This window comes from Cydia amplana, chromosome Z, assembly GCF_948474715.1.
Source record: "Cydia amplana chromosome Z, ilCydAmpl1.1, whole genome shotgun sequence".
NCBI lineage: Eukaryota > Metazoa > Arthropoda > Insecta > Lepidoptera > Tortricidae > Cydia > Cydia amplana.
In genome coordinates this window covers 3,550,713-3,573,053 of record NC_086096.1, presented here as the reverse complement: position 1 = coordinate 3,573,053, position 22,341 = coordinate 3,550,713, and the positions used below count along the sequence as shown (strand labels likewise).

The 22,341-nt window shown below is 39.9% G+C and overlaps 1 protein-coding gene across 1 annotated transcript; it reads right to left on the bottom strand.

The window, feature by feature from the left end:
• Positions 1–215: 215 nt before the first annotated feature.
• LOC134661737 (mitogen-activated protein kinase kinase kinase 12-like) lies at positions 216–21,063 on the bottom strand. Its single transcript, XM_063517917.1, has 10 exons — positions 20,711–21,063; positions 13,720–13,896; positions 12,493–12,694; positions 11,062–11,272; positions 8,852–8,979; positions 8,311–8,448; positions 6,884–6,959; positions 4,958–5,052; positions 2,298–2,487; positions 216–366 (listed from the first exon to the last, which is right to left on the bottom strand). The coding sequence occupies exons 1-10, from the start codon at positions 20,892–20,894 to the stop codon at positions 226–228; spliced, it is 1,542 nt and encodes a 513-aa protein (XP_063373987.1). The 5' UTR covers positions 20,895–21,063; the 3' UTR covers positions 216–225.
• Between the last annotated feature and the right edge of the window lie 1,278 nt (positions 21,064–22,341).

The following is a 22,341-nucleotide window of genomic DNA, read 5'->3' as shown; positions in this document are numbered from 1 at the left end:
CAATATGTACATCAAATCGTGTCAAAATATTTTCAATAATGTTGATATTGATATCAAATACAAAGTACTTGCGTTGAAAAAATCTGCAGCACATTAACTATAGTTCGGCAGACCATTTCCGTCAGTAGAAAAAGGCGGCAAATTAAAAAAAAAATAACCAAGGGTACTATAGAAAATTTGAATTTCGCGCCTTTTACTACTGACAGTGTGTTTGCCAGAGTATATTTAGACTTGAGCTACGACCTCGTCGATATAATTGTCGTTGACCACATCTTTCAGTTCCACGTTGCCGTTCTTCTCGACTACGGTGTCTGCCGTCTCTTTCTCAAGGTTGTTGTTTTTCACTCCGTCGACGATTGAGGAGAACTGGGGAGAAATGAGAAAAAAACTAAACATTTTTAGGGTTCCGTACCTCAAAAGGAAAAAACGGAACCCTAATAGGATCACTCGTGCGTCTGTCTGTCCGTCCGTCTGTCACAGCCTATTTTCTCCGAAACTACTGGACCAATTGAGTTGAAATTAGGCACACATATGTAAGTTTGTGACCCAAAGATGAACGTGTATATGTATAAGTGTAACGTAAATAAATGAATTTTAATTATGGAGGCCATTTTTGGGGGGTAAATGAGAAAATTAAAAAATAAAGTTTTTCAAACTATATCGTGTTACATATCAAATGAAAGAGCTCATTGTAAGAATCCCAAATATATATTTTTTACAACTTAAGTATGAATAGTTTAGCAGTTATTCAAGAAAATAGGCAAAAAATGACCATTCCCCCCACCCCTTATCTCCGAAACTACAGGGTCTAAAATTTTGAAAAAAAAAAATACACAATAGTTCTTTACCTATAGATGACAGGAAAACTTATTAGAAATGTGCAGTCAAGCGTGAGTCGGACTTAATGTACGGAACCCTTGGAACGCGAGTCCGACTCGCACTTGGCCGGTTTTTTTTTATTATTAAAGGACACTGAACACGAATAATTTCGTACATTCGCCTAAATGTACGAAAATTCTTCGTGCTCAACGTCCTTAATTTAGTCTAGATGTGTGAAAATACACAAATATAGATAAAAAGTAGAGACGTACCGACTAGCCGGGAATGCCGACTATCCGGCGTCATTGGTAGTCGGCGATTAGTCGGCAAAAATGGCCGGTTAGTCGGCACTTTATATGTGACAGAAAAACAGGGACAAAAAGAAATAAACAGCAAATATTTACCATTAGCTTTTCACCTATTTTACCCGAATTCCTATTTAGGGTGTTTACGAAAACTTTTGTTCGAATTATTGACCGTGTGCTAGCTTTCTTATGTCCGATTGTCTAGTTTTCGTATGAAATAATAGCCGTAGGATTTATTTTTGTAGCGTTACTATAATATGATAAATAGTGCGACTAAAGGGGAAAAACGATTGTTTTTTAAGTGCATCTAAACCGCACTTAAACGAAACTAATGATCTGGCCGACTAGCCGACTTGTCGGCTGACTAATCGGCCACCCGAGCGCCGATTAGTCGGCTAAATCAATAGTCGGTGTATATTTTACAAGAAAAAATTGATTTATTCCCTAGTTAATTCGACCGACAATCGTTTTAACGACGACCGGTCTGGCCTAGTGGGTAGTGACCCTGCCTGCTAAGCCGATGGTCCTGGGTTCGAATCCCGGTAAGGGCATTTATTTGTGTGATGAACACTAATATTTGTTCCGGAGTCATGGATGTTTTCTATGTATATAAGTATGTATTTATCTATATACGTATGTATATCGTCGCCTAGCATCCATAGTACAAGCTTTGCTTAGTTTGGGGCTATGTTGATCTGTGTAAGATGTCCCCCAATATTTATTATTTATTAATTTTCACCCCATTGATCTTAAGCGTAATCGATATTAAACATTCGTGAGACATATTTTAAACTGTTTATATGACAACGGTTTCACTCACTTGAATTTTTAGTCGCTATTGGCGACATGTTTCGGGCCCTTCGGGGGTCCTTCCTCAGGCTCGAGTGCTCGCGGCACAATTCAAGTGAGTGAAACCGTTGTCGTATAAACAGATCTTAAGCGTAGTTATATTACTTCCCAAGGACCTTCACCAAGGAGGAGTTTTGGCCGAAGGGTGTCAAGTTTCGGTGGTTCCGCGGCCGGTTCCCTGACACTGCGGGGTTGCGTAATGCATCGCTATCATAATGTGTTTTTTAGTGTTTAGTTATATTTTTATAATATGTATGCTAGTTTTAAGGTATTTATGTATGGGCCACTAGTTGCCTGAAATAAACGATTTCATTCATTCATTACCTTGTTTCCGTCGCTCAGTAGCGCCGTGCTGGTCTTCTGTTGTTGTTGTTGTTGCGTGATGACGGTGTCGCGTTTCCTTGGCCGCCTGTGCCCGGGCTCCGCGCGGCACTTGCCGTCCGAGGACGTGGAGCTCTGCCGGTGCAGCGCCACCTTACGGAAGCAGCGGCAGGCTTTCAGCGCCTTCTCGCGTCTGAAACATTACAGTGGTCAATATAGGTGAACCAGGATCTATTGAGGGTGCGCCATATTACGGAAATTTGTTGGTACTAATTTCTAGCAATGGCAACAATTTTAATAATAGACAACATCTACCCTCTATGATAGTTGTCAATATTGACAATGTAAACATTGCTTTGTCTAGTTTCGTGTGAATTATTATTAGACTGCAATAATCATGCCGAAAGTTTTAGATTTTACAGAGAAAAAAGTTGTAAATAGTGTATATAGTTATTTACTGGAAAAAAAAACGTGCGGGAGAGAAATTTCTTCCATTAAAAAACATAACGAAATTAGCATCTGAATTGACGGGTAAGTTTCAAACTTATGGACAAATGTCACTATAGTCATGTCGTCACGATTTGGTTGATGTCTTGTAATAATGTTATTTGTAAAATTATCTATATAAATTCTTACTTATAACTCTTGCGTTACTTATTGACTTTACGCTATTCATTTTATCTAAATCGAGTCAGCCATTTAAGCGTAAAAACCGAAGAAATATCCAAACATCAAACTTCGCACTTATTAAAGTTGTCGGACTAAAACAAAAATCATCTGCCGATTTCCATTGTCCCCACTATACAAATTGTTGCTATATAAAATTCAAAACGAGCGCCCTCATGACAATACTCCCAAAGTTCTGGTTTACCTATACATATGTACAAATTTAAATCCAAAACGTGAGTACGTTTCGAACGAGTCTTCACGCTATACCCCTAACGATAAGTAAATGTCTGACTTTAAACAAAAGGTCACCACGGTTGCTAATCTACTGTCTATGTAAACAAAAGATAAGAAAGTAAAGCTCTTTGTCCCTTGACAACCGACTCAGGTCGCAATACCTGCATGGGATTTCTAAAAACTCGTTACAAATGGTACATTAAAAACCGTCGCTACACCCGAAGTCGCTATATCCACATGAATCTTGTACTGCTTTAAAATACTTTTTCTCAAAAATGGACGGCAAAGTCGACGTTGCCGGTTAAAAAATAGGTCGCGAAGTGCGTAGTTTAAGGTCATTCAAAAAATTAAAAAGTTAAAAACATTGCAGTCTCGATTTCGGGACTGCAATGTTGCATACAAATTCCATTATTTAACGAGTTCCAAACTTTTTAAAACTTTAAATGGCCATATCAAATGAAGGCATAGGTCCATTAAACAGCCAAACAGATGATCAGCACTTATTATTATAATGTTGGTACCGCGACTATTTAGGTGTCTCAAATACGTTGGCGTATTTTCAGCAGAAAAATACACTTTGTTTTTTTTAAGGCGGCAAGCAAATCTTTTTAATGGTTTTCTTTTTTCTGTGAAAATTAGAACGTTGCTGCTGTAAATATTTGTATTTCTTGCACCATTTTTGACAAAAGCACTATATATGACTCGGCTGGAAGGCTACTTGCTGGCTTCGGATTCAATTAAACGGACTCCCAAGGTCGTCCGTTAAAAACGAATCCTCAGCCAGCATGTAGCTACTTCCGAACCTCGACAATAATGTATTATTAAATTCATGGGACTTGGGAATGGTCGCTACAACCAAGGTCGTAATAGAGCAATTCTCAAAAGTTTGTACATTTCGATCACATCTTAGATTTATATAAAAATTGCTATGCTGGTAAAGTACATGAAGCTTAACAACTTCCACCACATTTCCCAAAATGTCCCCGAAACGTCTACGTAATTTACTTTCGCACTAAATATCCGAGTACGAGCGAGACGCATATATAGTAAGTTACGTTCTCGATAGCGTTTATGTCAGTGCCAAACTGGTGGTAGCCGTACAGTACCACAAAGTAAATAATAGTACTAGGTACAGAAGATTCACTCTCTAACAAAACGCGTTTATTACGTCAGATATGACCGCGAGCAGGCGTGCGCTCAGTAGCGGTGAGCGGCAACTACTAAGTATTGTATTGTATTGTTGTGATCTCTGTGTTTTTAAAAATTGTATTTGCATGCATTTCTGTGTTTTTTATGCAAATAAATGATGAATATGAATATGAATATGAACTACGGCTAGACACCAAAGTTGGTGTATGCCGCATGTACTTGTAGCTTCTTCTTCCTCGCGTTGTCCCGGCATTTTGCCACGGCTCATGGGAGCCTGGGGTCCGCTTGACAACTAATCCCATGATTTGACGTAGGCACTAGTTTTTACGAAAGCGACTGCCATCTGACCTTCCAACCCAGAGGGGAAACTAGGCCTTATTGGGATTAGTCCGGTTTCCTCACGATGTTTTCCTTCACCGAAAAGCAACTGGTAAATATCAAATATTTCGTACATGAGTTCCGAAAAACTCATTGGTACGAGCCGGGGTTCGAACCCGCGACCTCCGGATTGAAAGTCGCATGCTCTTACCGCTAGGCCACCAGCGCTTCGCCGCATGTACTTGTAGCGACGAGGCTAAGTCGCGGAATGAGCCACGCCTGGCAGCACTTACTCTGTGAGAGCGGCCTCCCGCTGTTCCAGCTGCAGTTTGACGGCGCACGCCTCCATGTACAACTCGTTGGCTCGCGCTAGCTGCTTCTCGTACACCTACAAGTCAATTTAACGTTTATTTCAACACCATAATAAGTAATAGTTATACTTGGTCAACCAGATCTTGACAGTAGAAAAAGGCGGCAAATTTGAAAAATGTAGGCGCGAAGGGATATCGTTTCGTAGAAAATTTAAATTTCGCGCCTTTTTTACACATATATACAAGCGCGGAAAAGACGAAATTCGAAACGAGTGGCTATACTATCTATGTCTTACACTAATACTAGCACCCAAAAGAAAAGGACGAGTATAGTTTTCCTGGTTCTTACCGTCTGACAAATTGGTTTGACTAAAGCTTTGGTTTCCTCCGATAGCGGTGCCGTCATATAGCGGCCGTCTCCATACAAATACTACGACATCCATATTTAGCCGTATTATTTAGTATGGAGACGGCCGCTATACGACGGCACCGCTATCCTAGGAAAACCGATCCTAACTATACTAGTAGTTCGCCCCGAACTGAGAACTCGCGGTTAACCAAAAATTATATAGCGATTGACTTTGTTGCACCTACTTAGGTACTCGTATAGTGCGACATAAAATAATAGAAAATAAATGAGGGCGCCACTTTCTACGTAACTGTCACATTTTTGACGTAAAATGCTTACACATGACAACAATTTAGTATGGACATTTTTAAGTTCCATTTTATTTAATTTCTACTATTTTATGTCGCGGCAATGGATTAAAGATCGCGTGGATTTATTGCAAGGTCTGTGGAGCCCTTAACTGATTGATTTAAGCAAAGAGTAGTATGTATAATATAGTTGGCCAAGCAGATCTTGTCAGTAGAAAAAATGTAGGCGCGAAGGGATATGGTCTCATAGAAAATTTGAGTTTCGCCTTTTTCTACTGACAAGATTTGATTTTTTGCATCAATTTTGAAGCGCCATTTACAAGTTTAGCGTTAAGTAATATAGATGGCGCTATTTTTTCGAATAAAGGGCTTCGTATACGGCTGTCCCTCCCCTGGATTTAAGTCACCACCATAGAGATTAAAATAAACTGTATCTGTGCTAAGCCGAAATATTTCCTGTCAAATGTCAAATACATATTGTCGTGAATAGCTCTTAATCATGCATGTTTTAGTTTAATCTTGATTTTACGTGTAATTTCGTGTAATTTTACTTTTATGTGTTTTTTACCGTTTATATCATGTTAATGTATTGTGTGGAATGTTATGTGCCTAGTTTTAAGTCTTGTATCACTGTATTTAATAAAATGTATTAGATTAAGGTGATTGGTCGAAATAAATAAAACTGACTCTCCATGTAACACTCCCTAGTTGCTGGAAAAGTACCTACGACGGGATATTCTGCCTATATAAACCCCGATCTTGGTTGCTTATTCAGAGAGTTTTACTCACCCACCCAAGCACTTTGCTTGAACACTCTCCAGTATTATTAAAGTTAAATATGTGTTTTTATTCCACATAAACACATCCCGGTAATTGGTGGTAAATTGGAGGTAAAGCGGACTTCTGGGCAACATAGCGGCCGGCGCGTTCCTGACTTGCGTTTCTTCACTTCGGAGAACAAATATAAAGAAAAAAGCTACAGTCTACGCTCGACACATATATTATGTTTATTCTATTTTATTTTTATCTTGCTAATTATTTCAAAATGGTAAATTTAAAAACGATATTATAAAAGTGTAAGTCGAGCACTTTCATTTGATACTAAACTCGACCATGTTTTTTGCAAAAAAATGACCAGAATAGCAAGACCTCTCACAAACAGCTTTTTGGCCTTCTAAGCTCTTCTAGCTCAATAACCTCTTGATCGGGCCTGCTCATAATTTAATGACTAAAATTGAAACAAGAACGAACCAGTCTGATGTCTCTTGCGTGTTTGAGCTCCTCTTTCCTGGTGGCCGTCTCCTGCACGTCGGCTGGCTTCTCGCTCCTGAACAATAAGCTTCTGTTAATAATGTCTTACGGCGTTATTCCTGAACGCGCTACAAGCCTCGTAATCGTTTGTCATAATGTGTCCTTTTGACTTATGTTTATGTTTAAGGGGGTTAAGCTTTGGTTTCCTCGGAAAGCGGTGCCGTCATATAGCGGCCGTCATCTAGCGGACACAAAAAGACGGCCGTCTTTACGGTGACGACATGTGGAAAGTTCCGTGGCGTCATAACACACCGTCAGCCACCAAGGTCAAACGAAACGTATCCAGGGGAGAAAGTGGACGGGCTTGATTTAGCTTTAATTATTTACTTGGAGATCAGAAGAGGAAAATAATCGTAGTGAGGAAAATCATTTATTCAAGTCTCCTGGTACGGAAGGTGCATTTGAGATTTTAGTACAAATGTCTTCACCGCTATCAAATAAAATGTTTACGAAACTATCGACACCGTCAACGACGGCCGTCATGCAAATGGCGACACCGCTTTTTGACGTTACGGTATCAATCACCGCCCTCTAGGAAACCGCGCCATTTGGTTTACATAGACACCGCTGTATTACGCTGTATTTGACGACCGGTCTGGCCTAGTGGGTAGTGACCCTGCCTGTGAAGCCGCGGTCCTGGGTTCGAATCCCAGTAAGGGCATTTATTTGTGTGATGTGCACAGATATTTGTTCCTGAGTCATGGTTGTTTTCTATGTATTTAAGTATTTGTATATTATATATATCGTTGTCTGAGTACCCACAACACAAGCTTTCTTGAGCTTACCGTGGGGCTTAGTCAATTTGTGTAATAATGTCCTATAATATTTATTTATTTATTTATTTTATTACGGCCGCTATATAACGGAACCTGTTAAGTACTGGATATACGCACGGGAGGGGACGCGCGGGCGGCGGGCAGCACGCGACGTCATCGCGGCAAGCCGCGAGCGACGCGCGGCACACACTTGGCTTTACCTACTTCACCAGCAACGGACGAATACTGAATTTAATTTTATAATTGTTTGGCCGGGATTTCTTGCTGTAATTATAAATAATAAAAATAAAAATAAAATAAAATAAAAAGCCTTTTATTTCATGAATATTTAAAAATTGTTTACATACCTATTTGCTTTATGTTTTAAATAGTTATTCAAGAACCCCGTGTTCACAGGTGAAGGCCTCTTGCTGTAATTAAGGCGGAATAAACTAGCCTATTTTAATACAGTCCGCGATTTATTTCTACGTCCCAGTAGGACCCTAACAGAACCGCTTTCCGAGGAAACCAAAGCTTTACACTCTCTTACTTTTTGGTACAGGGTACAGATAGCGGAATAATATGACAAAATTTCAATTATTTTGTACATACTTGGTGTAGAGCTGCGCCATGCCCTCCTGCACTTCTCTCTTCCAGGTCTGCTGGGTCACGCTGAAGGTCTCCTGGTGGATCTCTGCGAACTCGTCGCCGGCTATCTCTAGGTGCGCGGCTATTATTTTGAAGGGTGGCCTAGAAACAACGACGTGCTGATTTATTATGTTATGACTTATGAATAGACATTTTTATATTTCAAGCCCAAAAATTAATTATTAAAACACCGCAGGCCACAAGTATGGAATATTATTTTATATTGGTAAGCAAGCACTTACACTAGGTGATCTCAAAAGATCAATAGTAGTAAGACAACAATATTAATATACTGATTTATACATAAATTCGTTTATTAGAAAACAGAATTCCCCTAATGAGGGCGCCACTAGACGGTCGGCCCAGTCTTAAATAACAGTTTTTATAGTCGTTCGATTTGTAACTGGCCCCGAACGGCTAATACGTGTGGTGTTACTTAACAATAGACAAAGGATTAGCCGTTCGGGGCCAGCTACAAATCCTACGACTATAAAATGTAACTCACCTGTTTTTAGGTGTCCGGTTCCAGAATTGAGTTAGCAAGAGCTGCATGCTGTCGGGAACTGTGGCCGGAACGGGCAAGGAGATAGTGTCGGTGCCGACGCCCCACATGATGGCGTGGGTCTCCATGTTCTTTATAAGGTATCTGCATGTAACTCACCTGTTTTTAGGTGTCCGGTTCCAGCACTGAGTTAGCAACAGCTGCATGCTGTCGGGAACTGTGGCCGGAACGGGCAAGGAGATAGTGTCGGTGCCGACGCCCCACATGATGGCGTGCGTCTCCATGTTATTATAAGGTATCTGCATGTAACTCACCTGTTTTTAGGCGTCCGGTTCCAGAATTGAGTTAGCAAGAGCTGCATGCTGTCGGGAACTGTGGCCGGAACGGGTAAGGAGATAGTGTCGGTGCCGACGCCCCACATGATGGCGTGGGTCTCCATGTTATTATAAGGTATCTGCATGTAACTCACCTGTTTTTAGGTGTCCGGTTCCAGCATTGAGTTAGCAACAGCTGCATGCTGTCGGGAACTGTGGCCGGAACGGGTAAGGAGATAGTGTCGGTGCCGACGCCCCACATGATGGCGTGCGTCTCCATGTTTTTATAAGGTATCTGGAGAAATTTGGTTTTAGGTTAAGAAACATCACAGGAGCGTTGCCGACCCTTGGGAACCCTAAATACCCGCTCCTTGAAGAATCCCATGTCGTCCATATCCATCTTCGTGTTGACAAATCAAATAGATGGCGGTTCGAGTATAAATATGGCTTTGTACGAAAAATGCAAATACAGTCAGCAGCAGAAGTTGCTAAGCGGGCGAGGTGTTCAAAATTATCTTGACGCGGCTTTATTGTTAAGAGAATAAGAGCGTGTCAAGGTAAGTTTGAACACCTCGCCCGCTTAGCAACTTCTGCTGCTGACTGTACATCGCTCTCAACTTGGAGGATCCTGAGGAACTTTGCTATACTCATGTTCATATACTAATTAAAGGACAAAGTTGAAATTTATAAAGTAGGTATCTAAAACGGGCAATGTTAAAACCGAAGACGTGTGAACGTTGGAATAATCGGCAAAATTGTATAGGAAGAGAAAAGTACTAACTAAAAGCGTCAAAGTTGTACAATTTATCTAATATGGGCAAAATTATAACCAAAGCGAAAAATCTGGATTACTGGGCAATGTTGAATTTGAATAAGAATAAGTTTTTGGCAAAAATTTCAATTTTGGTACAAGCTTTTATCGTTGACTGTACTTTTCTTACGACAGACAACTAATAGTCATCGAGACAATTCTAAAAACACCTAACACAATTATGTTGCGTTGTTTCATCACAGAGTTCCAATGGCCACCTCCTGTCTCCATCATCAGATTAGCTCGATGGTACCATAATATTGCATTGTCACCCGACTTACATGTGTATGCAAAATTTCAGCTCAATCGGAAACCGGGAAGCGGATCAAATTTAACTTGCAAGATTTGATTGCAGCCTGACAACGGGACAGGTGAAACTAAATAAAAGCTTGTAAAACCCTTGCACTCGCCTCAGGGGGGTGTCACTCCGCAGTTTAGGTACATTTGGCCGGCGCGCCCATCAGACAGGCGTATGGCAGTGGGCTGCCGCTCGGCGTGCACGATAGTCGTGTCACGTGGCGCTCGCGCAGAATTGAAAACACAGAATGGCTTCGAAACTTACTTCCGTGAGAATCAGACATACTATCTCCGGATAAAAAATGTATGTTTACATAATCAACGTTTGTAATTCTTACATATTTATCTTAAAAATAATAAATCAGTGGGTATAGGTATAAAAACTTGTCAAGTGATAACCCCGTGCCGACACTCACAGCTCGGTCATAAAACTGCGGCGCGCAAAGGAGATTCACGGTTCGTGCGCGGTTATAAGTTTCAATTTTGCTTGCAGGCGGCGATATAGGTGGAATTTTATACTTAAATCTGACTTTTGTGAAGGAGTGAATTTTCTGTACGGTAGTACTATTAGTTATTCTGTGCTCGCCTCCTGAGTGAGAAGTTGCCATAATACGACGCCGAAGGACCAGACATCGACCCGCTCCGAGCAGGGCTCGTGCCGGATCACCTCGGGCGCCATCCACGCCACGGTGCCCGTGAACATGATGGCGCTCACGTCGTTCCACTCGCGCGACGTGCCGAAGTCGGACGCTTTTACCACCAGGTTGCAAAGTTGAATCAAAGAAGAAAACCCATGCACTCGCCTCCTGAGTGAGAAGTTCCCATAATACGACGCCGAAGGACCAGACATCGACCCGCTCCGAGCAGGGCTCGTGCCGGATCACCTCGGGCGCCATCCACGCCACGGTGCCCGTGAACGACATGATGGCGCTCACGTCGTTCCACTCGCGCGACGTGCCGAAGTCGGACACCTTCACGACCAGGTTGTCCGCTATCAGGATGCTGGAAGGTTAGAATTAGGTTAGAATTCAAGTTCGCTTACAAATAGTGTTGTGAATAACGCTCATTTCGAGGCTTAAAGACTCGAACCCTTAAGACTCTCGAGGCTTAACGCCCCAAAGGGTAAAGACGATTTCTTACATCCATACGCGTAAAATAAATAAATACAATTCTCAAATACAGGGTGCCATTTGAGTCGTGATCAGTAATATGTTTTTCTAACTCCATAAACAACGAGCAATTTAATGCCCCTACTCTTACTAAAATCAGACAAGATTTTTTTTATTTTTTGTTTTATTTTTTGTCATTTATTTTACTTTTATAAGTGGATTTAGGATATTACAACGGCTTATTAAGATATTTAAATTAGTAAATTGAATCGCCTCTTTCAATCGGAACTGTCGTTGACATCAATTTTGTCATTTGTCCCAGTTAGAAATAAAATTTACTTAATTTTTCATTTGAAATATCTTACAACGCTGTTTAAATACCACATTGCCACTTGTAAAAGTAAAATAAATGACAAAAAATAAGCAAAAAAATAAAAAATATCTTGTCTGATTTTAGTAAGAGTAGGGGCATTAAATTGCTCGTTGTTTATGGAGTTAGAAAAACATATTACTGATCACGAGTCTTACGAGTCTTGAGGGCTCGAGTTTTTAAGCCTAAAAATAAGCGTTATTCACAGCACTGCTTACAAAGGGAGAAATATCGAGACTCAAATATTGAGAATTTTCATTTTCACTCTTAACACGTTCACTGTCCCAACTGCTAACTGTCAACCTTACGACCTTTTAATAGAGGCTAGAGTGAACGAGCCTCCGCTCATTTCTGCGCATATTTTTAAGCTGCATTAAGACAATTTTATTACTTTAGTATTGTTACAAAGAAATTTCTTTTGATATGCAAAATGATTATTATTTCGTTCATACGTCAAATCGAAACCATATTCTCATGGGCAAAGTTGTAATCAAGCAAATTCATTCCTTTGGGCAAAGTATTAGTATTATATCATACATAGTATAAAACAAAGTCGTTTCCCGCTGTCTGTCCCTATGTATGCTTAAATCTTTAAAACTACGCAATGGATTTTGATGCGGTTACTTTTAATAGATAGAGTGATTCAAGAGGAAGGGTTATGTATTTATTTGTTAACCCGTGCGAAGCCGGGGCGGGTCGCTAGTTAATTTTAAAACAAAGTTTGAAATAATAACATCACTTACTTTGGACTCTTAAGATCCCTGTGTATAATCTTGTGACTGTGAAGATAGGCCATGCCGTTTGCTATCTCTTTCGCCCACTTGAGAATCTGTTTGGGTGCGAAGAGGGAGCCACTGTGGAGGAACTCGAACAGCGGCCCGTACTGGCAGTATTCCATGACCACGCAGTAGGTGGGGGGCTTGGTCACCACCCCGCGGAAACGGACTGGAAGAATGGACCTTGTTATTAGGGTGCTAAAGACTATAATAGAAAACCGCTTCTCCATAAGAACTCGATCCTCATTTTGCTCCCTGGATATTGGGCTTCGTTAGACTTTTTTTTGTATGTATAAATCTAAAAACGGTACCCTATTCCCAAGGTTCCACTATCCGTCTGTCACCAGGCTGTATCTCATGAACCGTGATAGTTAATTGAAATTTTCACAGATGGTGTATTTCTGTTGCCGCTATAACAAATACTAAAAACTCCTTACCTTCAATTAAAAAAAAAAGACAACGAAAAATTAATGGTATTGTCGAGACGAGTAAAAATTAAATATATTTATTTGTCAGAATATGGTACATTGATGTGATCTTAAATTAGAATTAATGCAAGTTCCATCATATTCTACCGTGAATTCGGTGTAAAGTTAGAGCAAGAAAAGTCTGCAGCGATTTTGATAGCCCACGCAGTGCAAGTGTTATTTACACGTCATAAATTCATAGAAGTTTGACGTTTAGAATGACACTGGCACTGCGTGGGCTATCAAAATCGCTGCAGACTTTTCTCGGTCTGATTCTACAAATACTTTTACTTATATCTATATCTTTACATCTAAATAATGTGTATTGAACTAACCTATGTTGTCGTGGTTGAGTTTCCTGAGATGTTTAATGTCCGTCTCGGCCGGGTCGCGCAGTTTCATCACGGCAACCATCGCGTTGTTGATCTGCCCGCCGTACACGACGCCCTGCGCGCCGGAGCCGAGGTACACCAGATTCGTGATCGCCTCCGCCGGTATCTCCCATTTCTAAATAATGTGTATTGAACTAACCTATGTTGTCGTGGTTGAGTTTCCTGAGATGTTTAATGTCCGTCTCTGCCGGGTCGCGCAGTTTCATCACGGCAACCACCGCGTTGTTGATATGCCCGCCGTACACGACGCCCTGCGCGCCGGAGCCGAGGTACACCAGATTCGTGATCGCCTCCGCCGGTATCTCCCATTTCTAAATAATGTGTATTGGACTAACCTATGTTGTCGTGGTTGAGTTTCCTGAGATGTTTGATGTCCGTCTCGGCCGGGTCGCGCAGTTTCTTCACGGCAACCATTTCGTTGTTGATCTGCCCGCCGTACACGACGCCCTGCGCGCCGGAGCCGAGGTAAACCAGATTCGTGATCGCCTCCGCCGGTATCTCCCATTTCTCTTCTGAAAATATAACTATGGTCAGTTTTTGTCGTAGGCACAGAATAAGTAATAGTATTATCATACAGAACGGCCACGCACCGACTCGCATTACCTCGCCCCGCGACATGAATCTGGCGGACTTCTGGCGTACTCTAAGTAAAGCGCCTTACCCACACAAACACAATGACGCGTGTACAGACGTGCCGTGCACCAGTGTTGGCCGAAACGTTAATGCAATTGAAAATGTTGGCCATTAACCATTATAAATTGAACCGTAAACTGTAATCGTCCGTAGTTTAAGGTTCAATTTATAATGGTTAATGGCCAACATTTTCAATTGCATTAACGTTTCGGCCAACACTGCCGTGCACACATAAAACGCAAATGGTTTTTGATGTATGGCATGTCCGCCCTGTGTCGTAGGTACTGGTAAAAAATCATATCATAAGGTCAATGCGGTAACGTTTTCTTTTGGTTTTCAAATGGCCCGCCTACAATATTTTCTGCTTTGCCTTAAGGTTGACTGGTAGAGAATACCTCGTGGCATTAAGTCCGCCTTTTGTACATTAAGTTGTTCTCCTATACGCTTGCAATTGTTTAACATGCATGCCGCACGCCCCGCGCCGCTGCACGCCCAACTCGAGCGTCCACTCAGGCCTTACACTAATAGTATTATCAATACACAGTCAGAAAGGAAGAGATAATCTGCTCTGCCGACATTCTGTAGGGCCCACTTGCACCATCCCACTAACCCGGAGTTAAGCAGTTAAACCCTTAACGCAGTGTCAAATTGTACTAGTAACCATGGCAACGCCAGGTTTAACTGGTTAACCCCGGGTTAGTGAATGGTGCAAGTGGCCCTAAGTTGTGTAAAAACGCAAGGGTATAAAGCGATGAAAGAGTATTAAAAATCGCATTTGCAAAAGTGATTCTCCCCATGACACACTTATAGTAATAAGTTGCTTTAGAAACAATAATTATTCGCAAATTAGCAGATAAATTCACAATAAGGTGTTCCGTGAACAAAGTTTTGTACGGAACACAAACATTTGCCAAGCAAGACGTGAATATTCATGCTATTCAGGTGCAGTTATATAGTTACTAAAAGGATTAGTAGCAGCGATTATTCTAGTTCATCGATTCCTATAGTAGGTATAAACGCATATTAAAATGGACTTGAGTTTATAATTGTTTTTTTCTACTCCAGCACTTAAATGTGTCAATTAAATGACTGACAGTGATATCTAAAGCAATGTCATTTGAATGATTTGTCTATAGGCTCATAAGATGACTGCTAGCAGTCATCTTATGAGTATAATACAACTGCTTTATTTTTTTTAAAGATACAAGTTCCGATCATCTTGATTGAAAGAGGTATGTTTTCATTTACAATAATAACTCTTTTTTTTTTAAATAATAACTCAATTTTTTTTAAATAATAACTCTTTTTTTTTTTTTTTTTCTTTTTTTTTGCAGCTGTCATAGAAAAAGTAATGTATGCAACAGCTCATAATTGGTTTTTAAAATTCTCGGGTCTTTTTTTACAAAACTCGACTACGTCTCGTTTTGTAACTTCGACCCTTGAATTTTAAGAACCCTTATTATATCACTGTTGCATAAACTACTATTAGAAGATTCAATAAAAAAACATGATACAAATTAGGTTCTTTAATCCTTCACACCGTCCTCAATAAAAAAAGTCGTAGAACTCGTAGAAGAATGAAACTATGAAATTGCGTCTTTAGATCATCGGATTATTTATCTTTTCTTTAATTTTGTTTGGACAATTTTTATTTATTTCTTTTTTAAAGATTCATTATATCATACAACCGATGGACCCTAAGAGCTAAGAGTGACATCTTGGAAAGGCCCTTGTGGGAAACGCGGTAGCGGAATACCGCGAACGAGATGGACGGACGAGATAACCAAAATAGCTGATCCTAACTGGATGAAAATAGCCCAGGATAACCCCAATCTGTCACGGAGGCTGCGACAGCTGAAGAGACCACAGCTCCGGCTTATAGCTGGGGCCATAACCGGCCACGCCTCATTTAACAAACACCTACTAACCCTACGTGTTACAGATAGCCCCCTCTGCAAGGCGTGCATGGAGGCAGAGGAGACAGCCGCCCACGTCATTCTCGAATGCCCAGGGGTGGCAGAATACCGGGCACAACACCTCGGCTCACCGGGGTCGCTCCCAGAAGTCGTCGGCAACGTCAAGGGTCTGCTAGGCTTCCTGGTAGAGCTGGGTTGGCAGGAATAGGCCGCCAACCCATCACGCAAAATAGGCGCAATAATATGACGTCGAGTTGCGGAAACTAAGCCCGCGAATACCTATAACCTATAACCTATATAGCCCAGGATAGAATAAACTGGGCATCTTTGGAGGAGGCCTTCACCTGCGGAGGGGTTCTTGCAGATTAACTGTTTTATAGTCTTACAAAATTAAACAATAATTGTTAATTCTTAATATAAAATTAGTATTTAAGTAAAAACAAAAATATGTTACGGTTGCAAGAAATAAAAGGCTTTTTTATTTTTATTTTATATGTATATCATACAAGGCCTAAGTACGCAAAAAAATCTCAAATAACTTACTTTTTCAATGCAGTAGAAATAAAGCAAGCTTTTTTTGAGATTTGAATTCTAAGCGCCACTTGCACCATCCCAATAACCCAGGGTTAACCAGTTAAACCGTTAACTCAGTGTCAAGTTGTAGTGGTAACCATGGTAACTCCAGGTTTAACTGGAACTCCAGGTTAGTGAATGGTGCAAGTGGCCCTTAGTCTGTGAAGTGTGAACGCACGTAAAAGCTAAAAATCGTAGGTCCTAATGCGCATGTTTATAAAATGTTGTCTACAGACGAGTGACGCACTTTCTGTTTAATACAATTTTCTCTTTACAGAGCCAGTATAGCCCAGCATAATTTGGTCCAGAGATCCGAACTATCTAGGTGTTATCATGTATCACATCTATACTGGTTTTGTAAACTTCAGGTGAAGGTCATAACATTGAACTGTTCCAAACATTAAGGACCAAGGACGTGTTCCTAGAATTTATTCCGATAATTATATCGGAGCGGCCAAGGTGCTCAAAAATATCTGAACACGCCTCTATTTACAAGGCGATTTGTGAGCACCTTGGCCGCTCTGGTAGGTACATCTGATGGCGACTGTAACAGTGCAAAGATTTTAAGATCCTTAGGAACTGTAGTGTGCAGCGATCTATTATACTGGGCTATAACCGCGAAAATCGAAGTTCGCAAATTGCGGGCATCTGTCTCCGTCTCTCTAATTACGCCTTCATTGGAGTAAAAGAGAAAGATCCCCGCAATTTTCAAATTGCGGTTTTCGCGGTAGCCCCTCTGAATTTACGTGCGACGAGCTTCAGGTCTATCTCGTCCGAAAGGTCGTATCTCGGTTGAATTTTTCACGAAGCGCTGCCATTTTGGAAATCTTTGGAACTTTGAGATTGAGAACAACGTATGCGCGCGCATCTGCTCAAATCATTTAATTATGAGCTCTGTGGGGTGGGCGGAGAGCACATTATCGATTGCAGCGCGGAGCGCAGCGCGTAGATCAAGGTTAGGGGTTAGAGGTTGTCGTGTAATGGCCGACTTTTAAAAATGTACAGGTTGCGTAATGTTACGCATTTCATGCAATGTTATCACATTCACAAAGTTTTGAGATTTTGTTAAAATCGTGTTTAGTTTTTTGATAAAATGATAATCAAATTTTCTTATTGTTAAATCCGTATACATATTTATAAAAATATAAAGTAATACATTTTTTGAAAAACACGCGAAAGTAGTATTGATTGTGCAGGCCGAAAAAAAAAGAAAAACAATATGCTCTGGCGGTCTAGCATAATAAGTTGCGTTCTCGCGCGGCGCTTGTACTTGAAGTCGTGCTTGATGTATGTACTGTATGTAGTCGCGCGCGAGAACGCATCTCATGCTAGACCGCCTGATGATGCAAGAAAATCAAGTTTTTACAAAGGTTTTTTCTTTTTTAGGGTTCCGTTGCCAAATGGCAAAAAACGGAACCCTTATGGATTCGTCATGTCTGTCTGTCCGTCCGTCCGTATGTCACAGCCATTTTTTTTCCGAAACTATAAGAACTATACTGTTGAAACTTGGTAAGTAGATGTATTCTGTGAACCGCATTAGGATTTTCACACAAAAATAGAAAAAAAAAACAATAAATTTTGGGGGTTCCCCATACTTAGACTTAGAACTGAACCTCAAAAATTTTTTTTTCATCAAACCCATATGTGTGGGTTATCTATGGATAGGTCTTCAAAAATGATATTGAGGTTTCCAATATCATTTTTTTCTAAACTGAATAGTTTGCGCGAGAGACATTTCCAACGTGGTAAAATTCGTCCCCCCCCCCCTGTAACTTCTAAAATAAGAAAATGATAAAACTAAATAAAATATATGATGTACATTACCATGCAAACTTCCACCGAAAATTAGTTTGAACGAGATCTAGTAAGTAGTTTTTTTCAATACGTCATAAATCCCCTAAATACGGAACCCTTCATGGGCGAGTCCGACTCGCACTTGGCCGCTTTTTTTATCTTTCAATGTCTTATCACCAGTGATCCAAAACGACTTGGTTATTATTATGTAAGACTTGTTTGTATGTTACTAATCCATTTTTTAGCTTTAATAAGGACACTTAATTAGACACATAACATTCGCAGATTGCTAGTAGCATAATAATGTGAATTTACAATCCGGACACAACTTATGTAACTGATGTAATTTATACATAAGTTTTAAATTTTCCATTCCGCTTTGCGCGGAAATGTCTCACACAGGGAATGTGCATTTAAAATTTAGTTATTGATAACAAATTATAATTTCTAAAACTTTAAATTGATTGACCTGAAGGTTTAAATAATTAGGAAATGTATGTGTAATTATAAAGTTTAAATACACGAATATAAAAACTTGGTACTGGATAATTTTTTACAAGTTGGAGCCTGATTAAAAGCACAGATTGAAAAATTCTTTGATTTAAATAAATTATATAAAATAGTGTAAAAATCAATGAAATATCAAAACAAGAGGTGATATTTTTCACTATAGAATACAAGGCTAATAGGAATAAAAATAATGTTTCAATACAGTACAATTTCACCTGACATTAGATCTTGAATTATATGATACAAGGAGAATATGTAATGTAGGGTTGATATGTTATCGACCGATCATCTCTGAAAGCCTCTGATATGACATCTGTACAAGCTTTTAGTGATAAAAACCAAAATTCATCATCATCTTCTTTGTGTTATCCAGGCATTTTGCCATGGCTCATGGGAGTCCGCATGACAACGCATCCCATGAATTGGCATAGGCACTAGTTTTTACGAAAGTGACTGCCATCTGACCTTTCAACCCACAGGGTAAACTAGGCCTTATTGGGATTAGTCTGGTTTCCTCATGATGTTTTTCTCCACCGAAAAGCGACTGGTATCAAATGATATTTTGTACATATAAGTTCCGAAAAACTCATTGGTACGAGCTGGGATTTGTCCCGCGACCTCCGGATTGCACGGACATTTTCGTTCTAGTCTGGAGCCCCATGAAGTGAATACAGACTATACAGATGCCACATTATGAAGTGTTTACAAAGACCACAAGGGCACCACACATAGGTTCAATTTTATTTGTAAAATGCTAAGATACGAACAACACAACTGAGTTGTATAATTCTACACGAATTTATACTAAAACATCCCAGGTACACCCTTAAAGCTCATTTATAGAAAATATTTTTATCATACACATTAATGTACCATATTGGACTTGTATATCATCAGTACCCACTGATGATCATAACTATTATAGGCACAACTGAAATAAGCAGTCGCACTCCCATACTAAATTTGTGCGGGAGTGCTTATGTCTGGTGACACTGATTGTCTTATGTTATGTGCTCTGCATGGAAGTTGAGGTGGTCTGTGAGTGAACATTAGCAACTGTAAACAGTGGCTCAGAAACCGTATCAACCTGTAAGTCTTAGTCTCGGTAGATGATGATGGCATATCAAATCAAAATGTATACTGTTTTAGATTACTAAACAGATAATTTTTGATTTGATCCTCTATTGTGTATCAATATGACACTATTATTAGAGGCATCAGGTACTACATTGTAACTCCGATGCTGCCAAAACCTATGATAATCATGAATCTAGTATTTTAACTGGATCGGGCATGAGGGTTGGGGGGAAATGACCGAACAAGATCTCGTCTTATGTATCTTTCAGTAGGAGTAGCAGCGAAAGCGCTATTATTGTTTGTCCTTGTCACAGTCTCACATTTTTTTTAAATCCCCACCATAAATTAGTAGGGCTTATGGTGGGCAACAAATAAATTTGACCAATCATAGTCTCGCATTGCCTATGTTTTGTCCCTCACAGAGATATGCATATACCACTTCTATATGATCCTACCTTCTATGATGATAATAGACTAATTAATAATCTATTTACCTTCTTCTTCAGGTGGTTTTTCCCTCCAATAGTACACTCTATTGAAAATATCGAACATTCCAAAATTCAAATTTCGAATGTTATCATCAACCAACAAGTTATTGTCACGGTCATCAATAATTGCAGGTCCCCCAGGCGTCCAAGGTAACGGGTCAAGGACCAATGTCAAGGCTCCATAGCGAGGTAAAACGGGACTTGTAACAAGCGTTGAAGGACGAGTATCCTACAGGATGCGCGCGCTGACGTAAAATCAATTCCAATGCAACCCTGTAGGCTCGCGCATAGACCTTGAATGCATCACATCCCGGGAGGTTATAAATAGTACCTACCTAGCGCTGGCTTCTCTGCCGGCGGGCGGAACACGGAGATAACTGACGAGAAGCACCCCATAACACCTTCCAGCCAAAATAGCTTCTTTTCTTCATCATCAGCACTCGGACGAAGTTGAAATTTGTCATTGAAAATCCCACCGTCTATATCGTCCTGCCCGTCCGGGCAACCGTTACCGTCCATCGTGGCTAATGAGGCATTCACTTAGAAATCTAACACATTTTGAAACGATAATGGAATTCAAAACAAATTTTGAGTTCACTTGAGAAGCTACACGCACAACACCGCGATGCCTGAAAGTTTACAATGTCTATGGTCTATGGTAGACAAGGGCAGTCAATAGACAAAGTAGAATTAGTAAAACATCCTGTTCATGAGCGACAGAAACTTTAGAGTATAGTGTACACTGTGCCGTATACTTGATGTAAATCTTTCTACACTGTGTCTGTGTCACTCGAGAAAGCATGGGAGAAAAACAGTAGGAGCATAATTTTCGTAAACAAACAGGGAATCATTATTATTTTACCGTGGCATGTCTACATATTTCTCTACATCTTAACACTCCATTATTTTATTAAAATTCTAACGTGACCTATATTTTGCTTTAATTTTCATTTTTGTTTATATTGTTTAATATAAAATAAATACAATTAATTAATCCTGATTGTGATAAAATGTTTATTTATATGCGCATATGTACGTTCGCTTGTACGCTGTTAGTCCACAGGAGTGGCAATGGCAAGTGGCAACTTTTGTTTTAAAATATGTGATTCTATGTACCTATGGCTTTTTTAAAAGGCTAGTTGTATAAGGAAGCTGAGTGTTTTAAATTATCTAATCACTGTTTGGTTGATATAGCTGGTCAAGTAAATCTTGTCAGTAAAAAAAGCCGCGAAATTCAAATTTTCTATGGGACGATATCCCTTCGCGCCTACATTTTTCAAATTTGCCGCCTTTTTCTACTGACAAGATCTGCTTGACCAAGTATAAATCCCTACTTACGATTTAAAGATTATAAATGCGAAAGTAACTCTGTATGTTACCTCTTCACTTTTAAACCGCTAAACCTGATGATGAAATTTGGTACGGAGTGGAAATAGTTTTGATTTGAGACCCGAGTTTGGCCAAAGGATTGTTTTAATTGACCGCAGCGTAGCGAAGGTCTACGTTTTGACTCGGGCATTTTGCTTTTGTATGTCCGGATGTTCTCCTCTACAGGTTCTTAACCGATTTTCGTGAAATTTTGTGACCGAATTCTATGACTAAATAAAATTTTTTTGTCGATCCGGTTTTTGGAAATTTTTCAAAATGGCGGAGTCGTGATAGCTCCCGCCTAAACAAATAGTCGTATCGGTATCATAAGAGTTTTTTCTTTTTGAGACATATTTACATAGTAAATGGAAAAAAATCCAGAAAAATTGTATTGTTGGTTTAGGCGGTATTTAGATATTTAGTTTGTACTCGAGAATGAGTAGCCGAATTTCGTCAGCTTAGCTAAGAACTATCATGGCGTATTCTGTAAACAATCGCTTTTTTTGTTTGCACACAGAAAGTCTGGGTTCGATCCCCAGTAAGACATAGCTTTTTGTATTTTTTTTTCACTTAAACTTCGTTTTTTTTTTTTAATAAA